General features: G+C 43.5%; 2 protein-coding genes across 3 annotated transcripts in view; both read left to right on the forward strand.

The window, feature by feature from the left end:
- Positions 1-7925, forward strand: part of ppp1r16b (protein phosphatase 1, regulatory subunit 16B) — a 63249-nt gene extending 55324 nt beyond the window's left edge. Inside the window, exons 7-11 of one of the 2 annotated variants that reach the window (XM_042089652.1) lie at positions 1543-1728; positions 2287-2362; positions 2538-2667; positions 4171-4309; positions 4490-7925. In XM_042089652.1, the coding sequence (XP_041945586.1) occupies positions 1543-1728; positions 2287-2362; positions 2538-2667; positions 4171-4309; positions 4490-4981 (1023 nt within the window). In that variant the 3' untranslated portion in view covers positions 4982-7925. The remainder of the gene's footprint in view (positions 1-1542; positions 1729-2286; positions 2363-2537; positions 2668-4170; positions 4310-4489) is intronic. The other variant, XM_042089654.1, reaches the window with a different exon arrangement.
- Positions 7926-12129: 4204 nt separating this feature from the next.
- Positions 12130-25546, forward strand: fam210b (family with sequence similarity 210 member B). Its single transcript, XM_042088875.1, has 3 exons — positions 12130-12914; positions 18105-18301; positions 23997-25546. The coding sequence occupies exons 1-3, from the start codon at positions 12366-12368 to the stop codon at positions 24211-24213; spliced, it is 963 nt and encodes a 320-aa protein (XP_041944809.1). The 5' UTR covers positions 12130-12365; the 3' UTR covers positions 24214-25546.
- Positions 25547-25998: the final 452 nt, after the last annotated feature.

Here is a 25998-nt window from a genome sequence, read left to right on the forward strand (position 1 = left end):
AGGCATCTTAAGCTTTAATATGTAATGTTCCTCTTCGAAATAATTAAACATGCATATCAAATAATTTTTATGACTGGGAGTTCTTCAGAGCAGTGTTATATTACATTGCAAATACTGAAGATATGTTAAAATGTTGTTAGTTTAATTGTACTTCAGTTTCATACCATTTTCCAGATTCAATATGCCCATGTAATGTACACATGCTTACTTACCTATTTTACATTTAAACCAGCACTAAGGAGTTTTTGGTTGAACCCTAGCAACCTACCTAAAATGTGTAACCCTAGCAACCTACCTAAAATGTGTGATAAAAGCTTGTCAGTATGCTAACTGGTGTCTTGGTGATGTAGTCAGCGGTCATCCTGTGAAAACTTGTCATCCTGTTCATATAGTCCATAGCCTTATCAGCTAATGGGACCAGCATGGGCCTGCATTTATTTGGTCTATGCTTGGCATTTCCAGGGTATCGGTTGTAGGAGATGTAAGTTCAGCGTGCTCGGTAGCATTCAAAGAAGTACTGCATGTCCATCATGAACATAAGGCTACCCACCCCCTTCAAGTCTCCAGCAGCTTTGAAATTCTACAAGGCGAATATAAGGATGACTTCATTTTCACCGTGGAGTCATGGATCTACTCTGTATATCGTGTGTATGAGACACCATGGGAGGTGGCATTCCAGAGCATGCATGCATCTCTGGATCACGGTTAGGCATTTCGGTCAAACTAAAGTGAGGACCATTATAAAAATGTGTGCACTAATGGTCGATTTTGTTCCTCACTTATTCACTTTACACTTAACGCTAACACTTTCCCACTCTGTTCTTCAGCCCAGAGATTAGTATTATCTAATTTGCTGCCCATCAGTATTTAGAATGGAGCTGGCCTGCACCATTAAAACAAAGAGGCCTTTGCGGGTTCCTTTAATCGCCAGTTGACCCCACGCTGAGAAGCCTGGGCCTAAACCCATTAATGGTGTGAAGTACAATGCCACCAGTGCAAGAACGCTTCTTGTGAAAGTTTCCTCCTAATCTTAAACAGGCTGTGTGACTTGGCCCAGGACACGGAGGGCTTTAGGTGACGACCTCGCTCTAACCCCAGCGTTGACCCCTGGGCAGGTAGATGTGGGGGGGGGGGGGGGGGCTGAGTGGATGATCCCAGCTTGACGGAGTGGTGATGGTCCCTGCCATGACTGGTGATTATCTACGGCAGCACAGCGTGACCAAACCATGTTTGCAGAAAATGACTAATGTGGGTGCCAGTAGACATTTTTAGGTCCAAATTGTGGGGAAAATTATTATTTGTACTACTGTAGTTGTGAATAATTCAATTAACACATTTTTAAATTATTATTTCCACTGATTTGTGGCATTGTGCTGGTCCTGTTGGTGGGGGGGGGTCCTGAGTGAACATGTCCAGGTACGCAACACAAGCACTAGAGTGGCCAAGGCCTGTGGGTCTCTGGATTGGCTCTGGGCAGCCGTGTCCCTGTGTGTGTGTGGGTCAGCACGTCCACCTCACCTGTGCCCTCCGCTCGTTCCCCAGCTCCACATCGCGGCGGCCAATGGCTACGTCCAGGCTGCAGAGCTGCTTCTGGAAGGCGGGGCGCGGACCGACCAGCGGGACTCTGACGGTTGGCAGCCGCTTCACGCCGCGGCCTGCTGGGGCCAGGTAAGAAGACCAGACACACACGATGTGGACGGACTAACAATACCACAGAACAAGGCATGGGTACGTATGTAGCATATTATAACACGTGCTAGATTTAAGCAATAAGCCTCAAGGCCGTATGTTCCTGGGCTTTTAGAACAGCGCCACGCTAACCCCCATTAGTTGTTCTAAAATCACTGGAACCTACAGACTGGAGTTTTACAAGTTTAACAACAGCATCAAGCCAATCCTAATCAAGAACTGGAACTGTCCGTTTAGAAACAAGACAAGAACACATTGCTGATGCAGTAGAACTGAGATTCACTCTCCTGTTCTCTCACAACACAACATGTTCATTCAGAACTGCACTCAAGTCCAGTGGCTCTACTTTTTTAACACACAAGAACATAATCCGCTCTCTCAGCACTTTCTCTCTCTCTACATATTTTTTCCTCACACACACACAAACCAAAATGCATGCGTTGCACTGCGTACTGCCTTCATCAGGCTGAGTAGTTACTGATTGGGGATGATTAGGAGAATGCACACAGGCGGCATTGATCAGCCTTGGCCCACGTGCAGTGCTGGTCATGCAGACTTGAGCTGCCCTTCAACACGGCCTCTCCTTTTCATCTGCAGATGCAGGTGGCAGAGCTGCTCGTGTCTCATGGTGCCAGCCTCAATGCCAGGACCTACCTAGATGAAACGCCCATAGGTAAATTACTATCTCTGAGTCACTCTATTCCACTGGATATTGTTATTCTTGTGAATGTCATGGGGAAGTATAAGTGCATTCATTGTTTTGGTTTATTTTCTCTCTCTCTCACTCTCACTCTCACCCTCACCCTCACTCACTCACACACACACACACCCTTTCTGTCTGACCGTAGACTTGTGTGAGGACGAGGAGTTCAGGGCCGTTCTGCTGGATCTGAAGCACAAGCACGACATCATTATGAAGTCCCAGCTGAAGCACAAGACCTCCCTGTGCAGGCGAACGTCTAGTGCAGGCAGCCGTGGGTATGTACTGCCATCTGCTGGTCGGGTCTCATAATGGCATACCAGGCTCGGATAACGTAATGTGCCCCCTAGTGGTAAAGCTGAGCGACTACAGTGCTGCTTCCATAACCATGTAATACATTCAGAACATTCCTGTTTCAACCAAAACTGTGGCTTTTTTTCTGCCAACATGATTATTAAGGATAACCTTTTTGGCAGAATGGGTCAGTTTCAAACTTAGCCCTTTTATGACCTTTGATGGCTTGAATCCAGTCCATTCTTCATTTAGCACTTATGACCTTTTTAAGTCTATAATTTCATTCTTGTTCGTGTGAGCCTCGTATTTACTGCTGGAAGACGTTTTTTTATGTGATGACTTGCAGTGATGACTTGCAGTGTAACTGCCAAGTCATGAGTTTCTCTGGTGAATAAGCGCTGCCCTCCTGTGGTGAAAAACTTGAACTGCAGCTGTAGGTCAGTTCAGGGAGTAAATGGGGAAAGCCGATACTCCATAGAGCTGCAATACTACAGTCACTTAATCCCTAGTTATATTAGTGCACAAGTCCCATACTGTCTCATTTTCATCTTTGTGAAATAATGCACAATGTATGTATATGTAGGTAATCATTTGCCAAGCCTCTCCATAGTATCTCAAATTCTCAGTACGTAGGCCTAGTAAGTGTCTCTGCTGGTTGAGAGGGAACCAATGAGCAGGTCTGGACAAATCTCATCCCAGAGACGGTTGATAAAGCGAGACGATTCATAAGAGGGTAAATTATGGCACGTTGTGACGTGGGGTTCGAAGCTGTCACGCCCATTTAGGAGTCTAGCGGGAGGTCCAGTGTCTATGTACTCCTATGGGAGAAATGAACATTTTCACGGAATATGACCAATCCCTTAGCCCTACATTCAGCGATGTAAATGTTGAACCCATTTTCTAGAAGCCACATGTCTCCCTAACATTCAGACATTGAAATTGTATTTTCCAACGAAACAAATAAAGACAAAAATAGCTTTGTTCGTGATCTGTCACTGTCTCCTCAAAGTTCTGGTGCACAGCCACCTGTTCTCAGATGCTCTAATCTCGGAGATGGTTGATAAACTAACCTAACATATTTTTTGCTAGAACTAGTAGACTACCACAAAGTTGCTGAACATATGTTACTTCAGGTTTGTTTGCAACAATATATAAGTTTAACCAAAGTTCTTAGCTGCTAGCTAGCTAGCGAACATTCCCATTCACTTTCCGTTTACTGTGCTAACGTTAGCTAGCTAGCTAGCTAGCTCGATTAACGGGGCAAAATGAAATTATTCATTCCGTGTCCGAAAGAGTGTTTCATTGGCATCACACACAAACAATGACTGTAAAATAGTATACAAAATTATATGTATATGTTATTATTGCTTATTCAGAGAAAGAGTCCGGAACTAGTGCCATTTCGTTCCATTGGTGAATCGTCTTATGATTCATCTTAGTTAACTATAGAATCTTTGCTCATCCTGTATATTTCTCTGTGTGAGCAGGAAAGTGGTGAGGAGGGCCAGTCTGTCCGACAGGCACAACCTGTGCCGCAAGGAGTACGAGACGGAGGCCATTGTGTGGAGAGGAGGCCGCGAGGAGGAGGACCGAGAGAAGGAGTCCGATCAGGAACACAGCCGCTCAGTAAGTGCTGGGTTGAAAAGACTTTTGGCACTGGACTGTACCATTGTATATGTGTGGGGATGCAATATTCAGTGTGAAAGCAAATCATGAAATTCCTCTGTGCACAATATGAGAGAAACTTTCAAGGACTCTTCCTATGGTGCACCACGAGTCTTGCTGAATCTGTTTTCTTCTCCCCAGGCCAAGGGCAGGCCTCAGAGGGTCCTGAAGGACGGGGTCAAGCAGAACGGCTGCATCTCCACCACCACCTCCACGCCAGCCCACCCTCCGTCCAACGGCGAGCCTCCGACCGGCCCGGACCCACCCCAGCCCGCAGCCGCGTCAGTGCCGTCGTCCTCGTCCTCGCCCGCCGAGGAGCCCTGGCCCTCACGGGAGCGCGCCCAGACGCTGTCCGAGCTCAAGAAGCAGCGGGCAGCCGCCAAGCTCCTCAACCACCCGCTGCTCAACGGCCATCTTGGCAACGGCTCGGCCGGCTCGCTGGACAGCTCGCTCTGCGGCGGCGGCAGTGGCGGTGGCGGCGGCAGCCCCAAGGACTCCCGCATGCCCCTGGTGTCGTCCAACGGCAGCGCCGTCTATTTCACGCCGGCCAGTGGTGACCCGCCGCTCCTCAAGTTCAAGCAGCCCGTCGAGGAGGAGCAGATCAAAGGCAACAGCTGCTGCTGCATCTCGTAAGGTGTGGGAGGCCTTGTGAGAGTGTTTGTGTGTGTGTGTGTGGGTCACACTACAAGTGGAAAAGAACGGAGTGAAGCAGCAGCAGCAGTGCACTGTGCAGAGGGTCGGTCAGTCGGACAGACGCCAGAGAGGAGGAAAGCCATGCGGGAGCTGGAGACCCCCCCCCCCTCCCCCCCTTGTCCTCTAGTTCCACCATCCTGTGGGTTCTCAGTGTTGGAGGCCCCCCCCCCCCCCCCCCCAGTAGGAACATGGACAAGCCTTCCAGAGTATGGAGAAGACCAGAATGTAGGAAGGAAGGAGGGAATGAAAGAGAGAGAGTGAACTGAAGAAAGGGTTGGGGAAGAGGAGATCCTGAACTGAAGTGAAGTGAAAGGGTTGGGGAAGAGGAGATCCTGAACTGAAGAAAGGGAAGTGAACTGAAGTGAAGTGAGACACTCTGATGCTCACTGGCCTCACGGGGACGCAAGGCCGGCCACACGTGGAGCCTCACCCAGCCCTTTCCCTGGAGCGAGTCAGGTCACGTGAAGGAGACTTTTGCACATCCTACCAGAAGGGAAGGTCTTGTCCTTTTGTGGTCCATCCCCGTGCATATCGTTATTGTGTTTGCCAACTTTGAAACCATATTACATATGGTTGTTTATCCAGTGGCATATTCTACATATCGCAAGACAAGTTGCAAGAGGGATGTTATTCCACAAAGCAGGACTTCTGAACAGTGGGCAGGACAGTGGTCAATGGGGTTGAGATCACTGTCAGATGGGTCTTACTCAGTGTAGGTATCTTCTACTTATCCTGCTTTGTGGAACAACATCAGTTTGGACACAGTCAGACCAGGAGACCCTGACTGCAGATATTGCCCTCACAAGTGCTTCTGTCTGCCCAGGAACTAAAGGGACGTAACCATAGTAACCATACAACCACTGTTTCTGTCACGTGTGCGCCTGTCAAAGAACACAAGTAAACACACAAACTAGCTAGTGTTTGTCAACATCAGTGTTTTCTTGTTTTCTCCTACGTGTCATTTCAAAGCCAGTGAAGTGGTTTAAAACTGATGGCATGTTTAACCATGCATTGGTAGACCAAGCAACAAAGCCCATTTGACATGACTGATATTAATTCTGCTGTTGCCACATTTTAATTTATGCAGGAGATGTCTTACGAAGCATTTTTTGTACAGTCAGATGATGTTATTTATATTTAAATGTTGTGTATAGAGGCTACTGTACTATAGAAAATCCCATTTGGTATATTTATTGTCTTGATCTGTCTGTGGAGAATTCTAATTTTTGTAAGCGTATGAATGCAATAGAAGAATGGAGAATGAGCTCGTCCCATATTTCAAGGCCTCCCTGAAGGAACTGTTACCGCTTTTGGCTATTGTAATTTGAAAGAAAAAAAGGTTGATTTCATATTCCACAGTCTGTAAGGTCTAGACAGAGAGAAAGCTAGAGAGCTGTATTGAGGTTGTTTACAGGATTGTCAGGACCATGCACTTTATAAACACTGGCTCTCTGATCTGTGACCAACAGGAATCGGCTGTGTGTGTGTGTTCCTGCATATCTGTTTTGAGCTTATCTGCTGTGCCAGACTGACTGAGGCAAGCGGATCCGCCAAGTGGAGCAACTGTAGTTTGTTAGGAAATTTGACCTCAATGAGACTATTTTTTTTTAACATTCAACCAAAACGACTTCCATATTGTCATGTTTTCAATGGTCTCATGAAGTATGTATGAAAGCAAGACTCGCCTAACCTCTATATCACTCCGAAATGATTTGTCTGGGTATATGCCCACTGAGTAGAAACATGGCCAACACACACACACGTGCACCCACCCACACACACACAGTGTCTGGGTATGCCCACTGAGGAAAATGCCACCCTTTACCATGTACAGCAGTAGCCAAGTAGCAAACAGCAATACTGTGTCAGTGTTTTTTCCCCCCTCACAGTGTGGAGGAAGGGAGGGGTTCACGTTTTTAGCGATGACTGACTAGTGACTACCCACTGTTTCACTCCCTTCTCTCCTCTCTGGGTGCCAAAGAGTCTTCCTGAGGAATGCAGACGGGGGATGGGGGGGGGGGGGGGCAGTTGGGTGATGTAGCGGGTGGGCTTGCTGTCCACTCAGACTCCCAGTGTTTTTTGTTCCAACTGACATCTCTGCCCTCTTCATTCTGTCACCACCCCAACCCACCCACTCCTCCTCTACTCAAGTCCCTGTGGATAGTGTCAAAACATGTAAAAGTTGTGTAAATATATTTGTTTGTGTTTTCATGTGTTTATGCTCTGACTCTGCAGTGACATGCAGTAGTTGTGTCAGTGTTATTGTACGGGTGGTAAGAAAACCTTCCTCTATTGTCTGCGGGAAAACCTGCTCTCTGACTTGTGACACAGTGACCTCATGTATGGTCACTGAGGCGTGGGGATGCACCGCTCTGAGAAGAGGGTGCCAAGAGGCTGTTGCATGTGTCCATGTGTAGCCAACAAAATTAATGAAGACAGGCTTTAAAATGGTGGTCACGTTATTCCCCAATGACTAGCTTTGAAGCTGAAGTCCAACCTTATTTTCCTGTCCATACCGTAGCAGAAGAGTATTTATTGTAGTCTAATATTGTTCAGACCAGTGAATTCCACAAGACACAGGACTCAAAACAAGACAGACAAACTTGCAGAGGGGTGTGTGTCAGGGCTTGTGAGACACAAAAGCATTTCTTCCACTTTAGTCACTAAGACAACTTTTCACTGTCTTAAAGAGAGTCGTGTGTGTTTGTGTGTGTGTGTGTGTGTGAATACTGAAAGAGAAGGAAAAAACTAATGTTTGTGTCCAATCATGGATCAGAGGTCACTGTTAAGGGAAAAATACTATTAAAACTACTGATTTTGTAATTACTGGAAAATACTGATCGTTGTATTAACATATTTTGAATAAATTGTATATTTTCCTCAATTTTTTATCTGCCAGTTCTTTCCTTATTCTACACTTCGCACACAGTCCAGTGAACATAATTTGAAGTCACATATTCCACATGCAATCTAAGCTATTTTCACTTTCAGTCCTGATGATATTCTACACCGCAAAAGGTTAGTTCTCACTTTATTTGTATGAATGAGGAACAGCCTACAATTTGCCATCAACAAGATCAAAGGTAACAGAGCTCGGCAGTGATTTGAAGTCAGACTACTTCAGTTATAAAACAATAAAGCTGTAAAGGTGTATTACCGTGGAGAGGATGACCGCACTTGTCAATCTGATTTTCCAGTTTGGCAGCCTTCTGCTTGAAAGTGACTCAGCAAAAAATTTAGGTGACCGCAATGGAATGATGTTTACCTGCACTCTTGCACGCTCTGATTCATACTGATATTGCATGAAATAATTTGGTAATGCATAACCCTACGCTTAGAGCCTGGGAACCAAACTAATCCGAGCCCTCACTGCATTTGGTCTGGCAATTGAGAATAGTTGCACACCTTTACTGTACCTGATTGCTCTTGAGTTGTTTGTTTCATTTTGCAGAAATAATATGCAGATGTTGTCATGTTGGAGTGTGGATTCAAAGTTAGGGTTCAAATAAGGCCTCATTCATAACCTGGCTGATGTTTAAGCTGCATTAAAGGTCGTATCAGCGATTTCAGGCCCAAAAAAGGCCCAAACATAAATGATCACATTCATCTAATCTGTTCCCACTGATCCGCTAGCTGCCTGCCCCATAAGCAGGCCGTCGAAAAAACTGTGTCTCTGTAGGCAGCCTAGGCTCCGAGATCTGTACACAAAAACAATTACTACCAACAAGTGTTGCCAACCACTCAAAGGCAAAATAAAGTGTTCCAACCAATAACCGACGAGATGCACGTTTAGGAGAGATTCAATTGCACGGGAGGGTGTAGCGAGCTAGGTCTCTGTTCTGTTTGAACATCAACAGAAGTGATGTTACCCCGCCATTGCTGATTGCCTTTAAGGCCTTCTGTTGACCGACTAATTTGTATCTATTTAAAACCATACAGGTCAGTGCTCCTGTTCCATCGTTGTACAATGCGTCGCTAACGAAGAGCCTCCATGCTACGTGCTCCCAGCCCACGTCGCACACTACAGATCAGTTTGTTCGCTCCATTCCTGCACACCTCCATGGCAGCCGTGTCTCTGAGGAGATGAAGGGGCCTCCGCTGAGCAGCTGTCACAGTGGCAGCTCTTCTTGGCGGACACTGTGTGTTCCATTCACACACATACACACACACACAATTGATGCGGCCTTGAGGTCAATAAGGTCACCCACTTAACAGTCCACACACTTTCGGTGTCATTCTTGGCCATAACTGGGACAGAGGTCTGGTGAAGATCGTGTGACCTTCAGTGGTGAGTGACTGTGCTATGTGGTTTCACATTGGAGAAGTGATGTTTGCAAAACTGGTTCTATGACTGGTCTGTTTACTTCTTTCTTTGGTTGTCTGTGCACATGATGCCGTGGTGGTGAACCTCTCACAGCTGAACAAGAGCATCTCAATCACATGACGGAGCAAATATGTCCCTTATAAATGAAGGCCTTAACAGGGTTTTGAATGCAAGTTGGCAGTGAAGCAGTAAACACTGGCTCACATACAAACACACTGACAATGGCCCGCTGAATCACATGATGATTGAACAGCATTAACCCCCATCTTTATGGTGCTGCCCCACTCATTGTGCCTTTGCTAGCCTCTATCCTTAGGCTCTGTTGAGTGCATTCAGCCTGGGCCAGCTGGCAGAGACCCCAGCTCTGGTGCTCTTCACTTGGGGAGGATGTGGCTCCGAGCCCAGCCACAGCTCCCTGAATGAGTGCTCAGGCATTGGGTCAGTGGCCCCATTCGGTTTCCCAGAGATGAGCCCTGATTGGGGGGTCTTAACTTCTCCTCGTTTCTCTTCACACACCCCAGGTTAGCTGGCAAAACAGGACATGCTTAACCAGCTTTCCTCCTCTTATATTTCCTTGTGTGTACACAACGTCCAGCAGTTCCCCAGAACATACTTCTCCCTGCCCCAGTGCCCAAGGCGATTAGATTTGACGAGTCCCCCCCCCCCCCTTCTTCTTTGGTTGTTTGCTAATTGGTTTAGTGTGGTAACAAAGATTACTCTTTTTCATGAGATGGTTTGAATTAATTTCTGAAATCCTTCATGACTGGATAAAGGACTTAGCCTGCTCCCTTAATCATGTTTGCCCTTTTTTCTTTTTTTTTTTTAAAAAGAAAGAAATTGCACCGTATCTGCTACTAATAGTATCTGATAGCAAAGGGAAATAAAAATGATCAGCATGCAATGTAAGCCAGGTGTGTGTATGTGTGTGTGTGTGTGTGTGTGTGTGTGTGAGAGAGAGACAGAGAGAGACAGAGAGTCTGTCATAAGCAATAATCCTGAAAATGATGACAGCTGATGAGGGCAGGGGCAGCCATTGCAGCATGGCTGTGCTGCTGTCCCAAATCCCGCACAGCGGGGGTGACTGATGGGGTGAAGCCAGCGGGCTGTAGGATCTCTGCTCCTCAGACTGCCACGCCTGCTGGGGACTTTGCACTGACCTGCCGTGCGTGGGAGAAAGAGAAGAGACGACGCCAGTGACAGCCGTGGAGAAATCTGGCAGGCAGCGGAGAAAACTGCCCAATCCTCTTATCGCCAGCATGCAGAAGCACAACACCTGCCATGCTAACGACTGCTCTTCTGACACCATATGGATTTCAAAGCTGCTTAGACATAAACAAAGCAAGTCTGTCCTGGTTTGCATCCTACTGTATGATGTTATCAGTCTAAGAAGATATCTAATACGCTCTGTGTGATTCACTCTGTGTGACCAAAACTGGCACTGGTTGTGTGTGACTGAAACTCATAAGGGATTTTCTGGCTCAGCTGTCATTGAAGTTGAGCTAAAATGGAGACATAGGCATTCTCAGTGTTCCTGGCCAGTGGCTATTGTAATGGCCTCTGTAAGAGGATTGGGTTACATGCCAGATATAGCCTCTTGCTTAGTGGTCACTGTGGACTTGTTTTTGTAATTTTTGTATATTTTAGCTTGTGCAGAAAGACGCCTTCACTCAAAAACCACCTAGACCAAATGGTAAAAGCTTCTGTGGTGTCCCACACTAACTACTGTGCAGAGCTGAGGTCTTATCTTACATTTAAAGGGTTGACTGTAGTAAAGAGAGCATAGGTCTCAATCTGCAATGTCATGCTTAGCAGCAGGTTGTTTTGCATGGCCAATTGCCAGCTTCTAACCCTAACTACGTGTGAATTCCACAGGCACTCACTGCTGCAGGACTGTGGCATAGAGAAGCATTAATCAACACAGAACTACTCTGTGAGAGAATAAAAAAGGTGTGGCTTGTTTTTGTTCACATATTAGGCCATGCATGAGACACGGTTTGAGGTTGTACGATAAGCACAAAGGTTGCACCACATCTTCCTGTTGTATGTTGAAACTCTACACCTGCTGTGCCTATGCAAATGATCAAACAGACTCTAACACACTTTACTGTATGCTCTGCTAGACAGAGACAAGCAACTGTGTCAATACAATGAGACCGTAATATTTTCAGTCAACTGCTAGTGGCCAATAAGAACAATGTTCAGTTCATAGCCTATGACAACATTTCTGATTCTGGCCAAATATCAGTCACATAATCTCAACTGCAAACCTTAAAGGAAGATATGGTCTTAAGAGCCGAGGCCCTTACAACTTCTGATGACATGATAAAGAGGTAGTTCGCTGCGCAAGGCTATCAGTTCCATATCCCATAGGCATAACTTCCAGGGCTTTTTCAGGCTAGGCTACTTGTGTGTCAGGGGCACGGCTCTCATGTTGCACTTTCCCGCTATAAATGTTTCACAAGAGACAGCTCACTATTCTACTGGCAATAATGCTCAGAACCTCAGCAACGACATGATTATAATCCCTGTTCATAATAATTATGAATTATTGGGTTATCTGAGTCCTGAGAGAGGAGCTGACACGAAGGGATAAGGCCCAAATCTGAGGTCAGCTGAGTTGGTGTGTACAGTGAGACGCCATGTATGGCAGCGAAAAGTGCTGTGGTCACGACAAACCAATGACGTTCACATTACCAGAAATTCATAGCGGGCAGATCATCCATTGTTAGTTGCTGATTGTTTGCAGTGTACACAATCCACATTGTTGGCTTTAGATAGATTTTTTTGTTTTGAACGTGCGTGCGCGTTATCGGTGGAGGCGTGTCTTATTACGTTTGACGAGCAATCGTCGATAAGCACACTAGCAAACGTAGCCTACGCGTGGAAACCGGAGCACCATGAAGTTAGCTTAATATCATTAGCTGTCGTTAGCATCAACAACGAGACATTTAGTGTGGACTTTGAAGAGGACATCCAGGCAGTGGGAGTCACATATAAATAATGCTACTCTGTCGGATATTAAAACCGTCGGCAGCGACTTTTTCAACTCAGAGTCTGAACTCTGTCCAAGTTAGTGCAAACAGATTAAGGTTAGGGTGCATTAACCTTACCTGTTCGTTACGCAACAACACTACAATACCGTTATGCTCTTTAAGGGTTTGTGGTGGTGGATATGCCTATAATACACCCCGTATCTCTAGTCTACAAATGGATGGAGGACGGGAGGAGAAGAACACAAATATCTTCACAGACTCTTCCACGGTGGAAATAGGACAACCGAGTCATCTGGAGCGGGCTTATATTTCAGACGTCGCACAAGGCACCTCTAACAACACCAATGGCAGTTCTCGCTTGTCGTACCCCGTCTGTGGTAATGGCACCATATTTAGACTGACTGAACTGGAATCATTTTTGTTTTCATCACGCGCCAAAGTCAGTTCGATTTGGCTTCATACAACGATTGTGCCGATGAGGACTGCCTCCTCTACGGCTGCACAGCCGAAGCATGACACCGGAGACGAGGGGCACACGGCGGCAAATGCGAAAGAGGTGAAATGATATGATCAACTCACTTGTGTACCTTCAGTCTAAAACACGAAGAAAGTGATTGGCAGACTATTTCAATTTAGCCAGCTAGCTAACGTTAATTAACCATTGTCTCGTGGCGCATGCTGATTCTGTGGTAGCGCTTCTAGTTGTGTATGTATAGTCAACTGGTGTGCTGATTACATCACACTGTGCACGATTGGGCCCTATCCATATATTATGAGCAAAGGTGCATAGGCCTAATACATTTTGTTCTGCCATTTAACGCTGTTAGCTTGGCTTGTCTCTGTTGTGAACATCGCGATCCATCGGGACCGCCTCGAGTCAATCTAGTTCCCCAGAGGAGTGCGCCGGGTCCCCGCGTCACGAGAGTTACCAAAGATCTACAACCTCTGATGTTACTTTATGTGACTTTAACCCATTGAAGCCACCGTTGTGTTTTATTTTCGGTGTCGTTTTGAGCAGCTCTTTTTTTGCCAGTGTTTCACGAAGTGTAGTGTCTGCTTTACGTTCCCAATATGTTTTGGTGTCGCACAAACCATGATTTCAATACTAATGTCAATAATACGAACATAACTGGTGAAGTGACTGGCCAGGTTAACATAGTGGCCCATCTGCCCTGTCTCTGATTTATTGTAGTCACTTTTGAACACATTTGTATGGAGCTCCGTTTGTTGTTCAGTAAGGGCCATAGCCTACTCCGATTAAAATGATTACATGTTTTAGAGAGAGAAATGTTAGAGTCAGCATTCCTTTAAAATTCCTCCAGTGAGATTGAGTAATGCTGACTCATGTTTGTTTGCCTTATGATGCATGACTCATTATGAGCAATCATTAGATGAGATGAGTGCTTAGGGCAGTATTTGCATTGACTGTTTAAATATGGCCTGTGTTTCTAGCAGATTGCAAAGACTACAGAGAAAGTTGTCTAACTAAACTAATTAGGCTTAACTCCGCATGTATTGTCCCTTAAGAGGATCAGCAAACACAATTAAACACCACAAAGAAATTCCCTTTACTCTAGGTCATTCTTCCTTGTGATCCAGAAACCAGGGAAATGGTTGCTACACCATCTCAAATTTCTCTACATAACATTTACATTTTTACATTAACATCTCAAAAAAGTATTATTCCTAGTATGCCCATGCTTTGTAGGATGGAAGACAAACATGTTCTCTCAGTATGACTGAACCATTACAGCTGTAATTTTACAGTGTGTCTTCTAGGAAACATAGGTACACCTGGTAATTTTTTCAGAATTTTTTGAGACCTAAGTGCATGATCCATATGGGAATCGTTCAATGTTTAATCATTTAGTGTGCAAAGTCTCAATGTTCTACCCTGTTTCCTTCTTAGATAAATACACTTAGATAATTACCTTGTTATACCTCTGCTTCTTCATTCTTGCTCCAACCATAAATAAACCATGTGTATCATACCCTTAATGTCAGGTTTATTGCACTTTTTTTTTCAGATCTAGGGTCTTGTAGCATGCCATACCTTTAGTTGTTCAGTCATACAAAGAACATATTTGTCTTCCATTGTCTCCCAACCTACAAAGACTGAGATGATACTATGAATGATACTTTTACAATATATTAATGACCAAACATTGCTTTCCAGATAATGTGGATGTAAGGCTGTAGAACTGAAGTAATATCAAGGGCAACATTTTGAACATAATGATTTTTGGACCCATTTATTTATTTACACAAACATTTATTTATTTTAAATTTATTTACACATTTATTTTCAGATTACTCTTACACAAACAGGGCCATTCCTGACGCCCTGTCAGTAGACCATGCTAATTTATACATTTGCAGAATGAACCATTGTGTCTTCGCAGAATCAGGTGCTACGTGCTACTATTATGGAGAAGTGTGAAAGAGAGATCCAGAGAGGTTAATGGATAAGACATTAGTTTGGTGTTATGACAAAAAAAACATGTCTAACAGAATGCACTATGTCAGGTAGTTTTCATTCCTCGGCAGCTTTTTGCTTAAAGATAACAATGTTCGTTCATTTCCTACTGCAGTTTGTTAGTGAAGCTGGGTGGGGTCACTGGATTAAGGGTAAGCACAAACACAAAATGCATTCTCACGCAATATTGCGTAAACATGCATTTTGTGTGCTCGCCCTTAATCTTAAACACCCAGTGACCCCACCCAGCTTCACTAACAGTAGATGCTTTGGACCTTGCAGGCAGAAGATACCTCCGCCTTGTGCTTCCTGCCCTGTGTCTCCCTTCCTCACCCCCCACTCTCATCTCCCCATCCCAGCCCACAGATGTGTGTGGTGCCATGGTGGTGATGTGGCATTAGCCTTGGCTTGGCCTATTGCGCCCAGTTCACTTTTCACTGTGAAGATTGGCTTGTAGTCTGTAGGCTAACTGATGTTCATAGGATGTATCAATGCACCATTCTTAGAAGCCTACCAATCAGTGGCTTGTTGGGATGACTTTGTGGGTTGACTTTGTGCGATGACGTAGACGTTGATGCTGGGTGTTTGAAATGTAGTTATAACTATGGATGCAAATGCTAGAGCCAGAAGAAGTGGCACAAACAGCAGGGGCAACACTAGTAAACATTGGGGAATTGAGGCTGGAGCAAGAGGAATGTGTAAATGTTTAATTCATCCAGGGCAAAGATATTATAGCCTGCTCGTGTTGGGTTTTCTCTTCAAGGGCCTCATGACACACTCACAGCAGCCTCAGTGTTCCCTGCACACTCTCTGGCACGTTCCACCCACCTCTAAGCACAAACACACACACACACACACAAAACAAATGCGCGCGCACACACACACACACACACACACAAACACACACACTCACACACACATAAAACAAATGCACACACAGATGTGACCTTCCCCACCCTCAGGGCTGCTCCCCGTCTGGGATGCAGTGGAGGCCAAGTCTACCCCCTTGTTACCACCCACAGGGCTCTTTGTCCATTGTTCATCAGAGAGGTAACTATGTCACCAAACTGACCTCTCTCCCTCTCCCTCTCTCTCTCTCTCTCTCTCTCTCTCTCTCTCTCTCCAACTCTCCCTCTCTCTCCATCTCTCCCTCCCTCTCTCTCTCCCTATCTCTCTGTCTCTCTCCAACTCTCTAACTCTCCCTCTCTCCCTCCAACTCTCCATCTCTCCCTCTCTCTCTCTCTCTCTCTCTCTCTCCCTATCTCTCTGTCTCTCTCCAACTCTCCCTCTCTCCCTCCAACTCTCCCTCTCTCTCCATCTCTCCCTCCCTCTCTCTCTCTCTCTCTCCCTATCTCTCTGTCTCTCTCCAACTCTCCCTCTCTCCCTCTCTCCCTCCCTCCCTCTCTCTCTCTCTCTCTCTCTCTCTCTCTATCTCTCTCCCTCCCTCTCCTTCTTTCGCGCTTCCTCTTCTGCTGTTTGTCTGTAGTCCAAAGGAAGCCAGACCATATGAGTTTGTTGTCATTGGAGCAGATGAGGCATTCACATTAAAGCAGAGGGAAAACCTCCAGCTTGCTTTCTCCCCCCCCAAATCGGAGACGGAGATGGACCTATAATTAGAATAGCTGCTCCCTTTCTTGTTATTTCCTGCACTGTTACTAATGCATCACAGCATTCCGTGAACCCTGATTGGTTTTTGGGAAACCAAAGACACTGATCCCACCCCTCTTGTGCTAAGGCCATGCAGGATAAAAGCAGGAAGCTCGTTTTTTTTGTTTTTTTTTTTCTGCTTGACCGCAAAGCTGTACCAGTCAGATGAGTAGCCAGCAGTAGCATGTTTTGCATGTTGCTTGTTTGTGTGTTTGACGACTTGTTCGGCAGGCCGAGCGTTCTGGAGTGATGATGGGTGTAGCCTGCTCTGTTCAGTCTTTCTGTATTCATCAGCGTGAGGAATGGGGATAGAGGGAGGGAGGGGGGGAGGGAGGGATAGGTCTGCTATGCTCAGACAAGACAAATGGCACTGGGTGATAAGTGTGCTGACTAACAGTCATTGCAGATGCACCAATCGTACTAGATGGTTCTTTTTTCCCCCCATTGTTACTTCTAACAAATGCTTCAATAAGAATTAGACACTGACAACATAGGGTATTGTGTTTCACACAAAAAATGTTGATTTATACTGAAGAAGGGCCTGTGATCTTTTAAAATGAATTAGAAACATTGAAGACACCAGTAGTATCCTGTCTTAACTATGGTGCACAAATCGATTTGTAATATTTTTGTTGTTTGTTTCTGTTTTTGTTGCTGTTCTGTACAGCTGTAGTAGGTCTAACGCTGGTGTGGGCCACACCCACTGCTCCCCATCAGCCTGCACACTGGGTGTGGGATTCTGATCTCTTTAAGCGGCGAGCTCATCCATCTTGTCAACTCAGCAGCACACACACACACACACGCACAAAAAAACAACATACAGCATTCTTGGGATGCTTCTGTGTGTGGGATGGATGGTCCTGTATGTGGGATGAAGGCCTCAGCAGGCCTTTGGGAGTGTGCTGTGAGGTCAGCCTGCTGTCGTTCAGACAAAGGAGCAATCAGAGCCCCCTAGCACCCCCCCTCACACACACACACACACACACTTCTCCCAACCATCATGCCCAACATGCTGTCAGCAGCACTGTCTCCCACCCACAGGAGAGGATTACATGAATAACACATTATTGCTTCTCATCAGATGCCCCATCCTCAAACACACACACACAAGCACGATAAAACCACACCCAAAACAATGACCCTGTTGTACTGGTTCACATCCTACTCATCTCTGGATCAACATGTAGCTGTCAGGTCATTTCTGAAGAGTTTTTGCTGTGCTGGTGTTATTCCTCAGTTCTAGGAAAAGACACGCTAACCTCTGTCCCCCATTTTATTAGCCAGTCAGGCCCGATGAGTGTATACCAACAGTTTCCCCCACAGTGCATTTGTGTAAAAAAAGGTCTTGGTTCCTTTTCAGAAAAGCACTGTAATCAGCAAAAAAAACAAACAAAAAAAACAGAAGCAAACGACAGTAACAAAATAAGTTTTCCTCCAAATGCAAGTTTGTGTTGAGCAAGCAGGCGAGGAAGCAGACGGAGCATTAAGCAGCCAATCACTCCACTCTGAAAGTTAAAAAAAAAAGTTCCTCTATTCACTTTATTGTTTACTAAGCAATGACGGTGGATGCTTGGTTACAATGATGACTTCAGCATCTTCTGTGTGCTGTGGGTTTTGATTCAGAAGCACGAGTCTTCGCCGCCGCCGCCCAGCCAGGGTTCCCAGGGGTCGAGGCCCGCACCCCAGCCAGAGGAGGAGGGCAAGCCCAGCAAGACCCAGCAGCTGAAGAAAGTCTTCAAGGAGTATGGCGCCGTCGGAGTCTCCTTCCATGTGGCCATCTCACTCATGTCACTGGGCATGTTCTACCTTGCCGTGTCTAGGTAGGTCATGTTGTGAGACGCTGTAGCAAACTCCAGCCTTGCCGTGTCTAGGTAGGTAATGTTGTGAGACATGTTGTAGCAAACTCCTGCCGGACAGTTGAAGCGTACTGATGGTTTCTTTATTGCGTTGGACAATCAAAAGATTATTTCTTTTAAAGAGTTTCTTTATTTTCGTTGGACAATCAAAAGAGTATATATACTTATACAATCAATCCTATGACCACCGTAAGAGCTACGTACAATACAATACAATAATATACAATAAGAACTAGGGTTGGGCGATGTCGCCTAAATTGGCATTTGACGATGTGTACAGTGGGGGGGGGGGGGTTAGTGTGGTAAACACTAATTAATTAGCCTATAGAGCATCACAGTCCCGCCCCTCCTCCGAGAGAGCTTAGTTTCCGAAAGTAAATTTCCCATTAATTTCTCCCATTGACGTTTTGGAAAAATCCGTATCTAAAGAGTTTTAGAGCATGTCTTAGGCTAATCAGCTACGGCGTAACTCATAAGCATACAACATATCATTTCGAGTGAAAAAACGAACAGAAAGTCCAAAAAAGTCAAAGGTACAAGACTGTACATATTTTCATTTCTGAGCGAAGGAACTACTCATCCCATAAACCACCGCGCCTCACTGGAAAATATATAAGCAGCACGAACCAGCGCGTAATCATTTCCAACCGGCGACAGCACGTGAATCCTTTCCTCCAAACAATGATTTTTATATAGTTAATAGCAGTTATTTCAGGAGTAATCGTGTAAATAATAGTGTTTTGGTATTGAATGTTATATTTACCATTGTGTATTTTATATCGTTTGTGTGTGTGAAAGCGGTTAACGTTAACGTTAGCAACATTGTGCAGTGCTTCGTATCTGACTGCCATCCTGATGCATGGACCGGTGCATGGTCTGCTCTTGGACCACCATATTCAGCTTATGAACTTGCTGTGAATTATTACACAAAATATTCATTAAATGTACGAAGAAGTATTTCTAGGTTAATGATTGGCTCGTACAGTATGAAGGCTACAGTAGCCTAGCTAATGTTAACTAGCATTACCAACCTCCCTGCAAAACTCACCAAACACAATTTCATAGGTTTGATGGGTCTTGTCCCTCATGCTGGCCCTTACTAAACCCACAAGCTGACCCTTGACACACAACAGTCAATAATGCGACCCGATTTAAAGTGGTTTTCACCCCTTTACACTCTTGATTTCATCCTTGAAATAGTGAAATATTCATGGACGGTTTGCTAACCATTTTACTGTAGTGTCTAGCCGGTGGTAGCATCCAGCTTGTGCTATCAGCTAGCTAGTTCAAAGGTTTAAGTACTTAATGGGGATATACAGGGCTTTTTATGCCTCGACTAAGTTGATGTTTCATATAAACAACAATTCATGTTCATAGAAACAACAAGGTCACTAAAACATAATATCATACCTGTGTTGCAGCATGTAGGCTAATGTTAGCAGCATTATAATGACATTCTAATGTCTGAAAGGCTAATGATTAGCCTATCGGCTACCTGAAAAGTTAAGTGTTCAAACTAGCATTTACAGTGTTCTATTTGATGGTGTATTGGCCCTGACTAAGTTTGTGTGATATATAAACCACAATCCTTGTTGATACAAGTACCAATGTTCGTCTAGAAAGTTTTTATTCACATTAAGATTTTCGCCATAGGCAGTAAAAGACTCCGCTCAAACTATGACCTTAACGGCCTTTCCACCAATCAGAGGCATCACTGTGGGATTGTGGGTAATGAAGTACTTATCCAAGACATCGCAAATAAAAGACATTTATCTCAAAACGAGGTTAGTGCCCCGTGAACTTTTGGCGTCTATATGAGCATACACAATCGCTTAGTACAGCCGTAGCTGGTTTTGAGTCTACCATGTGCAGTTAAGTTTTTATGGCTTATACCCGAATTGTCAATGGAGAAATTGCATTGAATTCTTACTTCCGGAAACTCCCCATAATTAACGAAAGAAATGGTTTATTTTAACACAGAGGAGAAGGACGCATTTGGCGCTCGCTGTAGCCTCGCAAAAATATTTGAGCGCTAGAATGTCCTAGTCGTAGCCTAACAATAATAAATCTATATTTTCTGCTAAAACATTAGGCTACATATTATGTCCAATGTAGGCTATAGGCCTGCGAGACATGTAGGCTACAAAAAGACAATTAGGCTACACATTCACGTCACAGTCAGGAATTATTTGAATAAGAGGGTAGACTAATAAGTCTTTTATTTTACAAGACGGTAGACTAATACATGATAACTGTTTGGTTGACAGCCTTTAAAGTAGGCTCAATTTCATTTTCAGGGAAAGGTTTTTTTATGTTTTAGCCTGTTACAGCAGGAATTAGTGACTGGCATGTGGGGGCGTGCCATCACGATGGTTGCTTTCCATCGTGATGCCTGTCAACCATCACGATGGACCATGATCTCGTCCATCGGCACAACCCTAATAAGAACTTAACATGACAAACGTAAACAGCAATATATTGCAGTAAAAGGAATAAAAAGAAAGAAAAGTATTTAGAAACCTTGTTCCCGTTCTAGCTGAGTGCTAGATTTTTCCGTAAGAGTCTAGTTCCTTAAGCTACAAAGTAGCACCGTAAGAGCTATACATTAAGCCTATAATACAATGACATTAACAAACAATATAAACTTAACAAGATATACACATAAACATCAATATATTAAAACAGGGATGAATAGAAAGAAAGGTATTTAGAAACCTTGTTCTCCGTAAGAGAGTTCCTTAAAGGGATATTCCACCATTTGGGGAATTACACTCATTTCCCACCTCCCCTTGAGTTAAACAATTGATTTTTATCTTTCTCCAGTTCATCCAGCTGTTCTCTGAGTCTGGCGATACCACTTTTAGCTCCAGCCTAGCATAGATCATTGAATCGGATTAGACCATTAGCATCTTGCCTGCTAGCATCACGTTTAAAAGTGATGCTAGATTTCAGGTAAAGATTTCAGGTAATTGTCCTATTTAAAACTTGTCTCCTCTAAAGTTAGAAAGTGTAATAAGACCAACGGAAAATGAAACATTTTCTAGGCTGATTTGACATGGAACTATACCCTGATTCAGGCGTAATAATCCGGTCACTAACCAATTCGTCTGCTGCAGCTCAACCTTGTTGCTGGAAGTTAGCCTACAGGGACTATTTTCAGCTGCTGCATGATGTTATTGTGCTGCTGCGCCCAAGGTGTTCCTTGATTATCGCCAGACTCAATTGTTTAACTCAAGGGGAGGTGGAAAATTAGTGTAATTCCCCAAATGGTGAAATATCCCTTTAAGCTACAAAGTAGAACCGTTTCCGTAAGAGACTTTACTGTAGTTCCTTATGTTTTAAAGGTAAATGCATTCTGAATAATGCCGTTGCTGTAGTGACAATAACAAAGTGTGCAGCCAAAGACTTGGAATGCACCTTATGTACAAATGAAAATAAGTCAAATATAAAATGATAAATATGAATATAAACAAAAACAAATAAACAACAGGTATATTTACATAAAAACATAGATATTTATAAAAATAGATATTCATAAAAACAAGATATGTTTATTTACACGTGTCTTGCAGCAGATCTAATTAGTTTGTCCACCGTATCCGTCAGCTATATATCTGAGCTGCATTTCTAGCTATGAGTGTCGGTGGCCTTTTACTGTCTGGTTTCATTCCTCACATACCTGTGGACTCTTGTAGGACAGTCAAGGGGTTAGGCAGAGTTATCAACATTCCATACCGAACTGAACTAAGTTTCTCTCACTGTAAGAGGGGTTAGGCAGAGTTATCAACATCCCATAACGAGCTGAACAAAGATTCTCTCACTGTAAGAGCAACGGAAAATGATCATATTTATATATATCAGGTCACGTTACAGAGCCCAGCTGCAACTTGGTCCAGGAGAGGATACCAGTCTGCTCCTGTAGTTGTAGTTGTAGAAGTAAATGGTTAGAGGGAGTTATGGAGTTTAGCAGAACTAAGCTGCTCCTGCGGTGGCCAGGGTAATTATTTGGATTTGGGATTGTGTCATGTGTCACCTGTAAGAGCTCAGATAACACAGGGGATTAGTTCTGCTCCAAAAGAATGCAGCTCTGAATGCCACAACGTGGTTGGTCCTCAGAGCAGAAACTCAGTATCGCATATTGTTTTGGTTGTGTTCATTTTATTGATGTGTACATTTTTACATTATATATATATTTCATAAAGGTATCCTTAGAATGCATTGAGTTAATTTAAAGCAGACATAGAATGGAAACCACTTTTGCCTTGATTTTGATGAATTAGGAGAGGTTGTGCATAACCAAAGAGCTATCATGAACATGAGGCATGGTTGTGCCCTCCTTCATATGTTAATTTTGAACTTAGAAATAGGCACTAAAACATGGGCGAATTAGAAAAAAGCCTACATGTGATGTCAAATATCACAAAGCAAATATAGTTCAATTGTGGTTACCAAAGAGGGCACCATTTAGTCAAAAGGACCATTTCAATACCCAGCCTAAATATAAGGTTTTAATTGGGCTTGTAAAAATGCAATTTAGTTTATTTTTGATAAATCAAAGTTGAATATATACTAATTCAAGTACAATACTCAATTCATCCATTCTATGTCCCCTTCAATGTATACATTGAAGCCAACCTTTTTCTGATATGAAAACATTCAAGGAATAGAATACTTCACTCTTAATCACTTTTAATAGCGTTCCAAACAGAAGAGGAAGAAAAGGACACCCCCTGGTGTCTTAATCTTGAAATGCATCTAAGAGCTGTGTGACACCGATATGTCATAATGACTTTGTTGAAACAATATTTTGACCTTAGAGACAAAATATGCACTGACAGCTGCACAAAATATGCACTCATGAGCTTAAAAAAATAACAGAAAAAAATATAGACATTTTCAGCAGGGTCTTATTTGATGTTCCGTAACTGTAGCCAGCATCTGTGTGCAATGTGCATCAACCATTATGGGATGGCTACACTGACCTAGAGTCTCCTATAGTGACCCTACATCAAAGCACTGACCTAGAGGGGGAGCTCTAATGACTCCAACATCTTGCCACCTTCATAGCATCTATCGGCAGGCTATACTCTTAAACAAAGACCCCTCTACCATTTCTGTGCTGTAATCTGCTGTTTATGTCTCTACTGAGTGATATCAGAGCTTTTTGAACTATATCTTGTTGCATTGCACATCCTTTTCTGCACTTTGTTTGTGTATAGTCTGTTTTTGATTTTGTGTCTTATATACATATTGGCAAAAATGAACGATTCGATACTATTGCGATATTTGGGCCACAATACGATATTATAGGGACACATATTGTGGTACAACAAGTATTGCAATTCGATTCTGCGATATATAAAAGAATTCAACTCTGTTCAATTCTATGAAGAATTTTTTAACTGAAGTGCAAAAACATTGTCACTGTAACATTGCTACTGTATCGATATAATTGTGTGCACAAAATGTTGCGATACTGAACAGAATCTATTTTTTCCCCCACCACTAATATATGGCTCTATTATCTCACTGGACCTAATTTGTATGTTGACACCTGCACCAAGAAAAAAAAAATCCTTGTACTTTCAGTCCTTGAAGAATAAGGATTCTGAATCTGATAAAGATTTGTATTCTGATGACGTGTTGTTGTGTTCCACAGTGGAATTGACATGGCTGCGATACTCTACAAGGTGGGCTTCAGCGAGTCGGTGGTGCAGTCCAAGCTGGCGGCGGGCACGAGCACCTTCGTGCTGGCCTACGCCGTCCACAAGCTCTTCGCCCCGGTGCGGATCAGCATCACACTGATGTCCGTTCCGCTCATTGTCAGATACTTCCGAAAGACTGGACTCTTCAAGCCCCCTGCATCCTCTCCCTGAGAGCAGGGGGATTAACAGTTGGACCACACACACGCACACACACACACACATACAGACATACACACACTTACACTTTTGCTAGCCACTACATGAAGGATGAGCTGTAGATCTGGACTTATTTTTCGCTTTGTGCTTGGGATTCCTCCCCGGCCAAGTCTGTGATCACTCTGTCACTTAGTACTTAGTAATATTGAAGATTTGACTTTTTTTTTTTTTTCTTTGCCGTGATTACCCATTGGTCTCTACATGCAGTAGCGCATACATTTATGACCTGGAAGTTGTTTCACTCATTTCGGCATGTCCATGTGAAACGGACCGAGTAAGACGTCCGTTGTGGTTGGTATAGCTCAACTTGAACTAGCAAGTCGCATGTGCATTCCAGGGGGACGATGTTTTTGCCGTTGGTTAAAACATTTTTTTAAGTGCCAATTGATGTGTGACCAAGAACTAATATCAGGGATTTTGAGTGTAAACCCCTTCTGTGTGTGACAAAGCAGATTTTGTGTCAGTTGAGAATGACATTGTGTGGATAAACACACGAAAGCTCTTAATTATATGCTGTGACTGAAAAAACAACAACAAATGTTGCTAATTTGTTTTTATTATTCATATGATTTTATCCCTTTTAAGAGATCAGTTGGTTAAATATATTGTTGTGAAAGTCAGTTGTTAAGCTATTAGTGGATGAAGTGATTGTTTAATTTTTTTGTGAAAAAAATTATTAAAAGGGAGATAAATCTGTTTTTCTGAGCCTCTCTTTGCCATGCCTTTCTTCCATCAGGTATATGTTACATCCAGCCTAAGAAATATCGAGTCATTCAGCCGGTAACAGTACAAAGGTCTCCCAGAAAATAGTACGATCTGTGCTCACCGTGTTGAAGTTTGTGTTCACAGTTGGTAGAACTTCATTGCAAAAAGGCAGTTATTTGTTTAGTTTATAAATTTAATCTAACTGGACTGCAAAGTATTCTGCTTCTAGTGATGCTTGTTTAAACCGACTCAACAGTGTGTCTAGAGCAGAACTAAGCTCTCTTTAATTTGGAGGGAGACTTATTTGCTGTCAAAAATGTGATTGTTTTGACTGTGAACTTCTGTGTGGTGTGCTCTAAAAAGATGGATTAAAAACTTGAGGAAAACAAACGCCCCTCCTTTTAAAAGTACATTTGGGTCCCCAAGACGTGACATGTTTTTCTTTTATTTTGTTTGTTTTGTCTAGAGAATGATTGAATTGCCATCCAGTTTGGACAGTTGTGCCATTGTTTTTGTGATTGGATGGCCTGATATTTATGCTATGGTGTCATGCTAAGTGCAATAAAGACTCACTACATCAGGACATGATTATTGTAAGACACAATCAGACAGTGATTATTAAGATTTTAAGGGCTGTTTCTGAAATATGAGGATTTTTTAACACAAATCATTTGTGTTGTCCACACATGAAATTGCATACAGTATATCACAGGATATTACACCAGGACACAAAATCGTAGGATTGTTTAATTTGCTCAAGTGTTTGAGTTAAGTGCTGTGGACGTTTAAATATAGCTACAGACCCTTCCAATCTATTCCTAGAGGGTTTCTGGTTGAAATGTTCAAAAACAATGCAGATACTTTGAAATGAAAATGAATTGGACATTAGCTTAATGCTTTACAAAATGTCAACTTTGTTTTTTTTTGTTTCTAATTTCTTAATGTTATAATATTCTATACAGCATATTCATGAAGTACTATCTTGAACAACTTTCTGAAACAATGATCACTGAAACTAGTAAACATGTAATTTCA

This window comes from Alosa sapidissima, chromosome 4 (genome assembly GCF_018492685.1).
Source record: "Alosa sapidissima isolate fAloSap1 chromosome 4, fAloSap1.pri, whole genome shotgun sequence".
NCBI lineage: Eukaryota > Metazoa > Chordata > Actinopteri > Clupeiformes > Clupeidae > Alosa > Alosa sapidissima.

Excerpts from the sequence above, each read along its gene's own strand:
- fam210b (XM_042088875.1), top strand. The coding sequence starts at position 12,366 with ATGCTACTCTGTCGGATATTAAAACCGTCGGCAGCGACTTTTTCAACT. Across the intron at positions 12,915-18,104 it reads CGGCGGCAAATGCGAAAGAG|AAGCACGAGTCTTCGCCGCC; the intron begins GTGAAATGATAT and ends GTTTTGATTCAG. Across the intron at positions 18,302-23,996 it reads TTCTACCTTGCCGTGTCTAG|TGGAATTGACATGGCTGCGA; the intron begins GTAGGTCATGTT and ends TGTGTTCCACAG.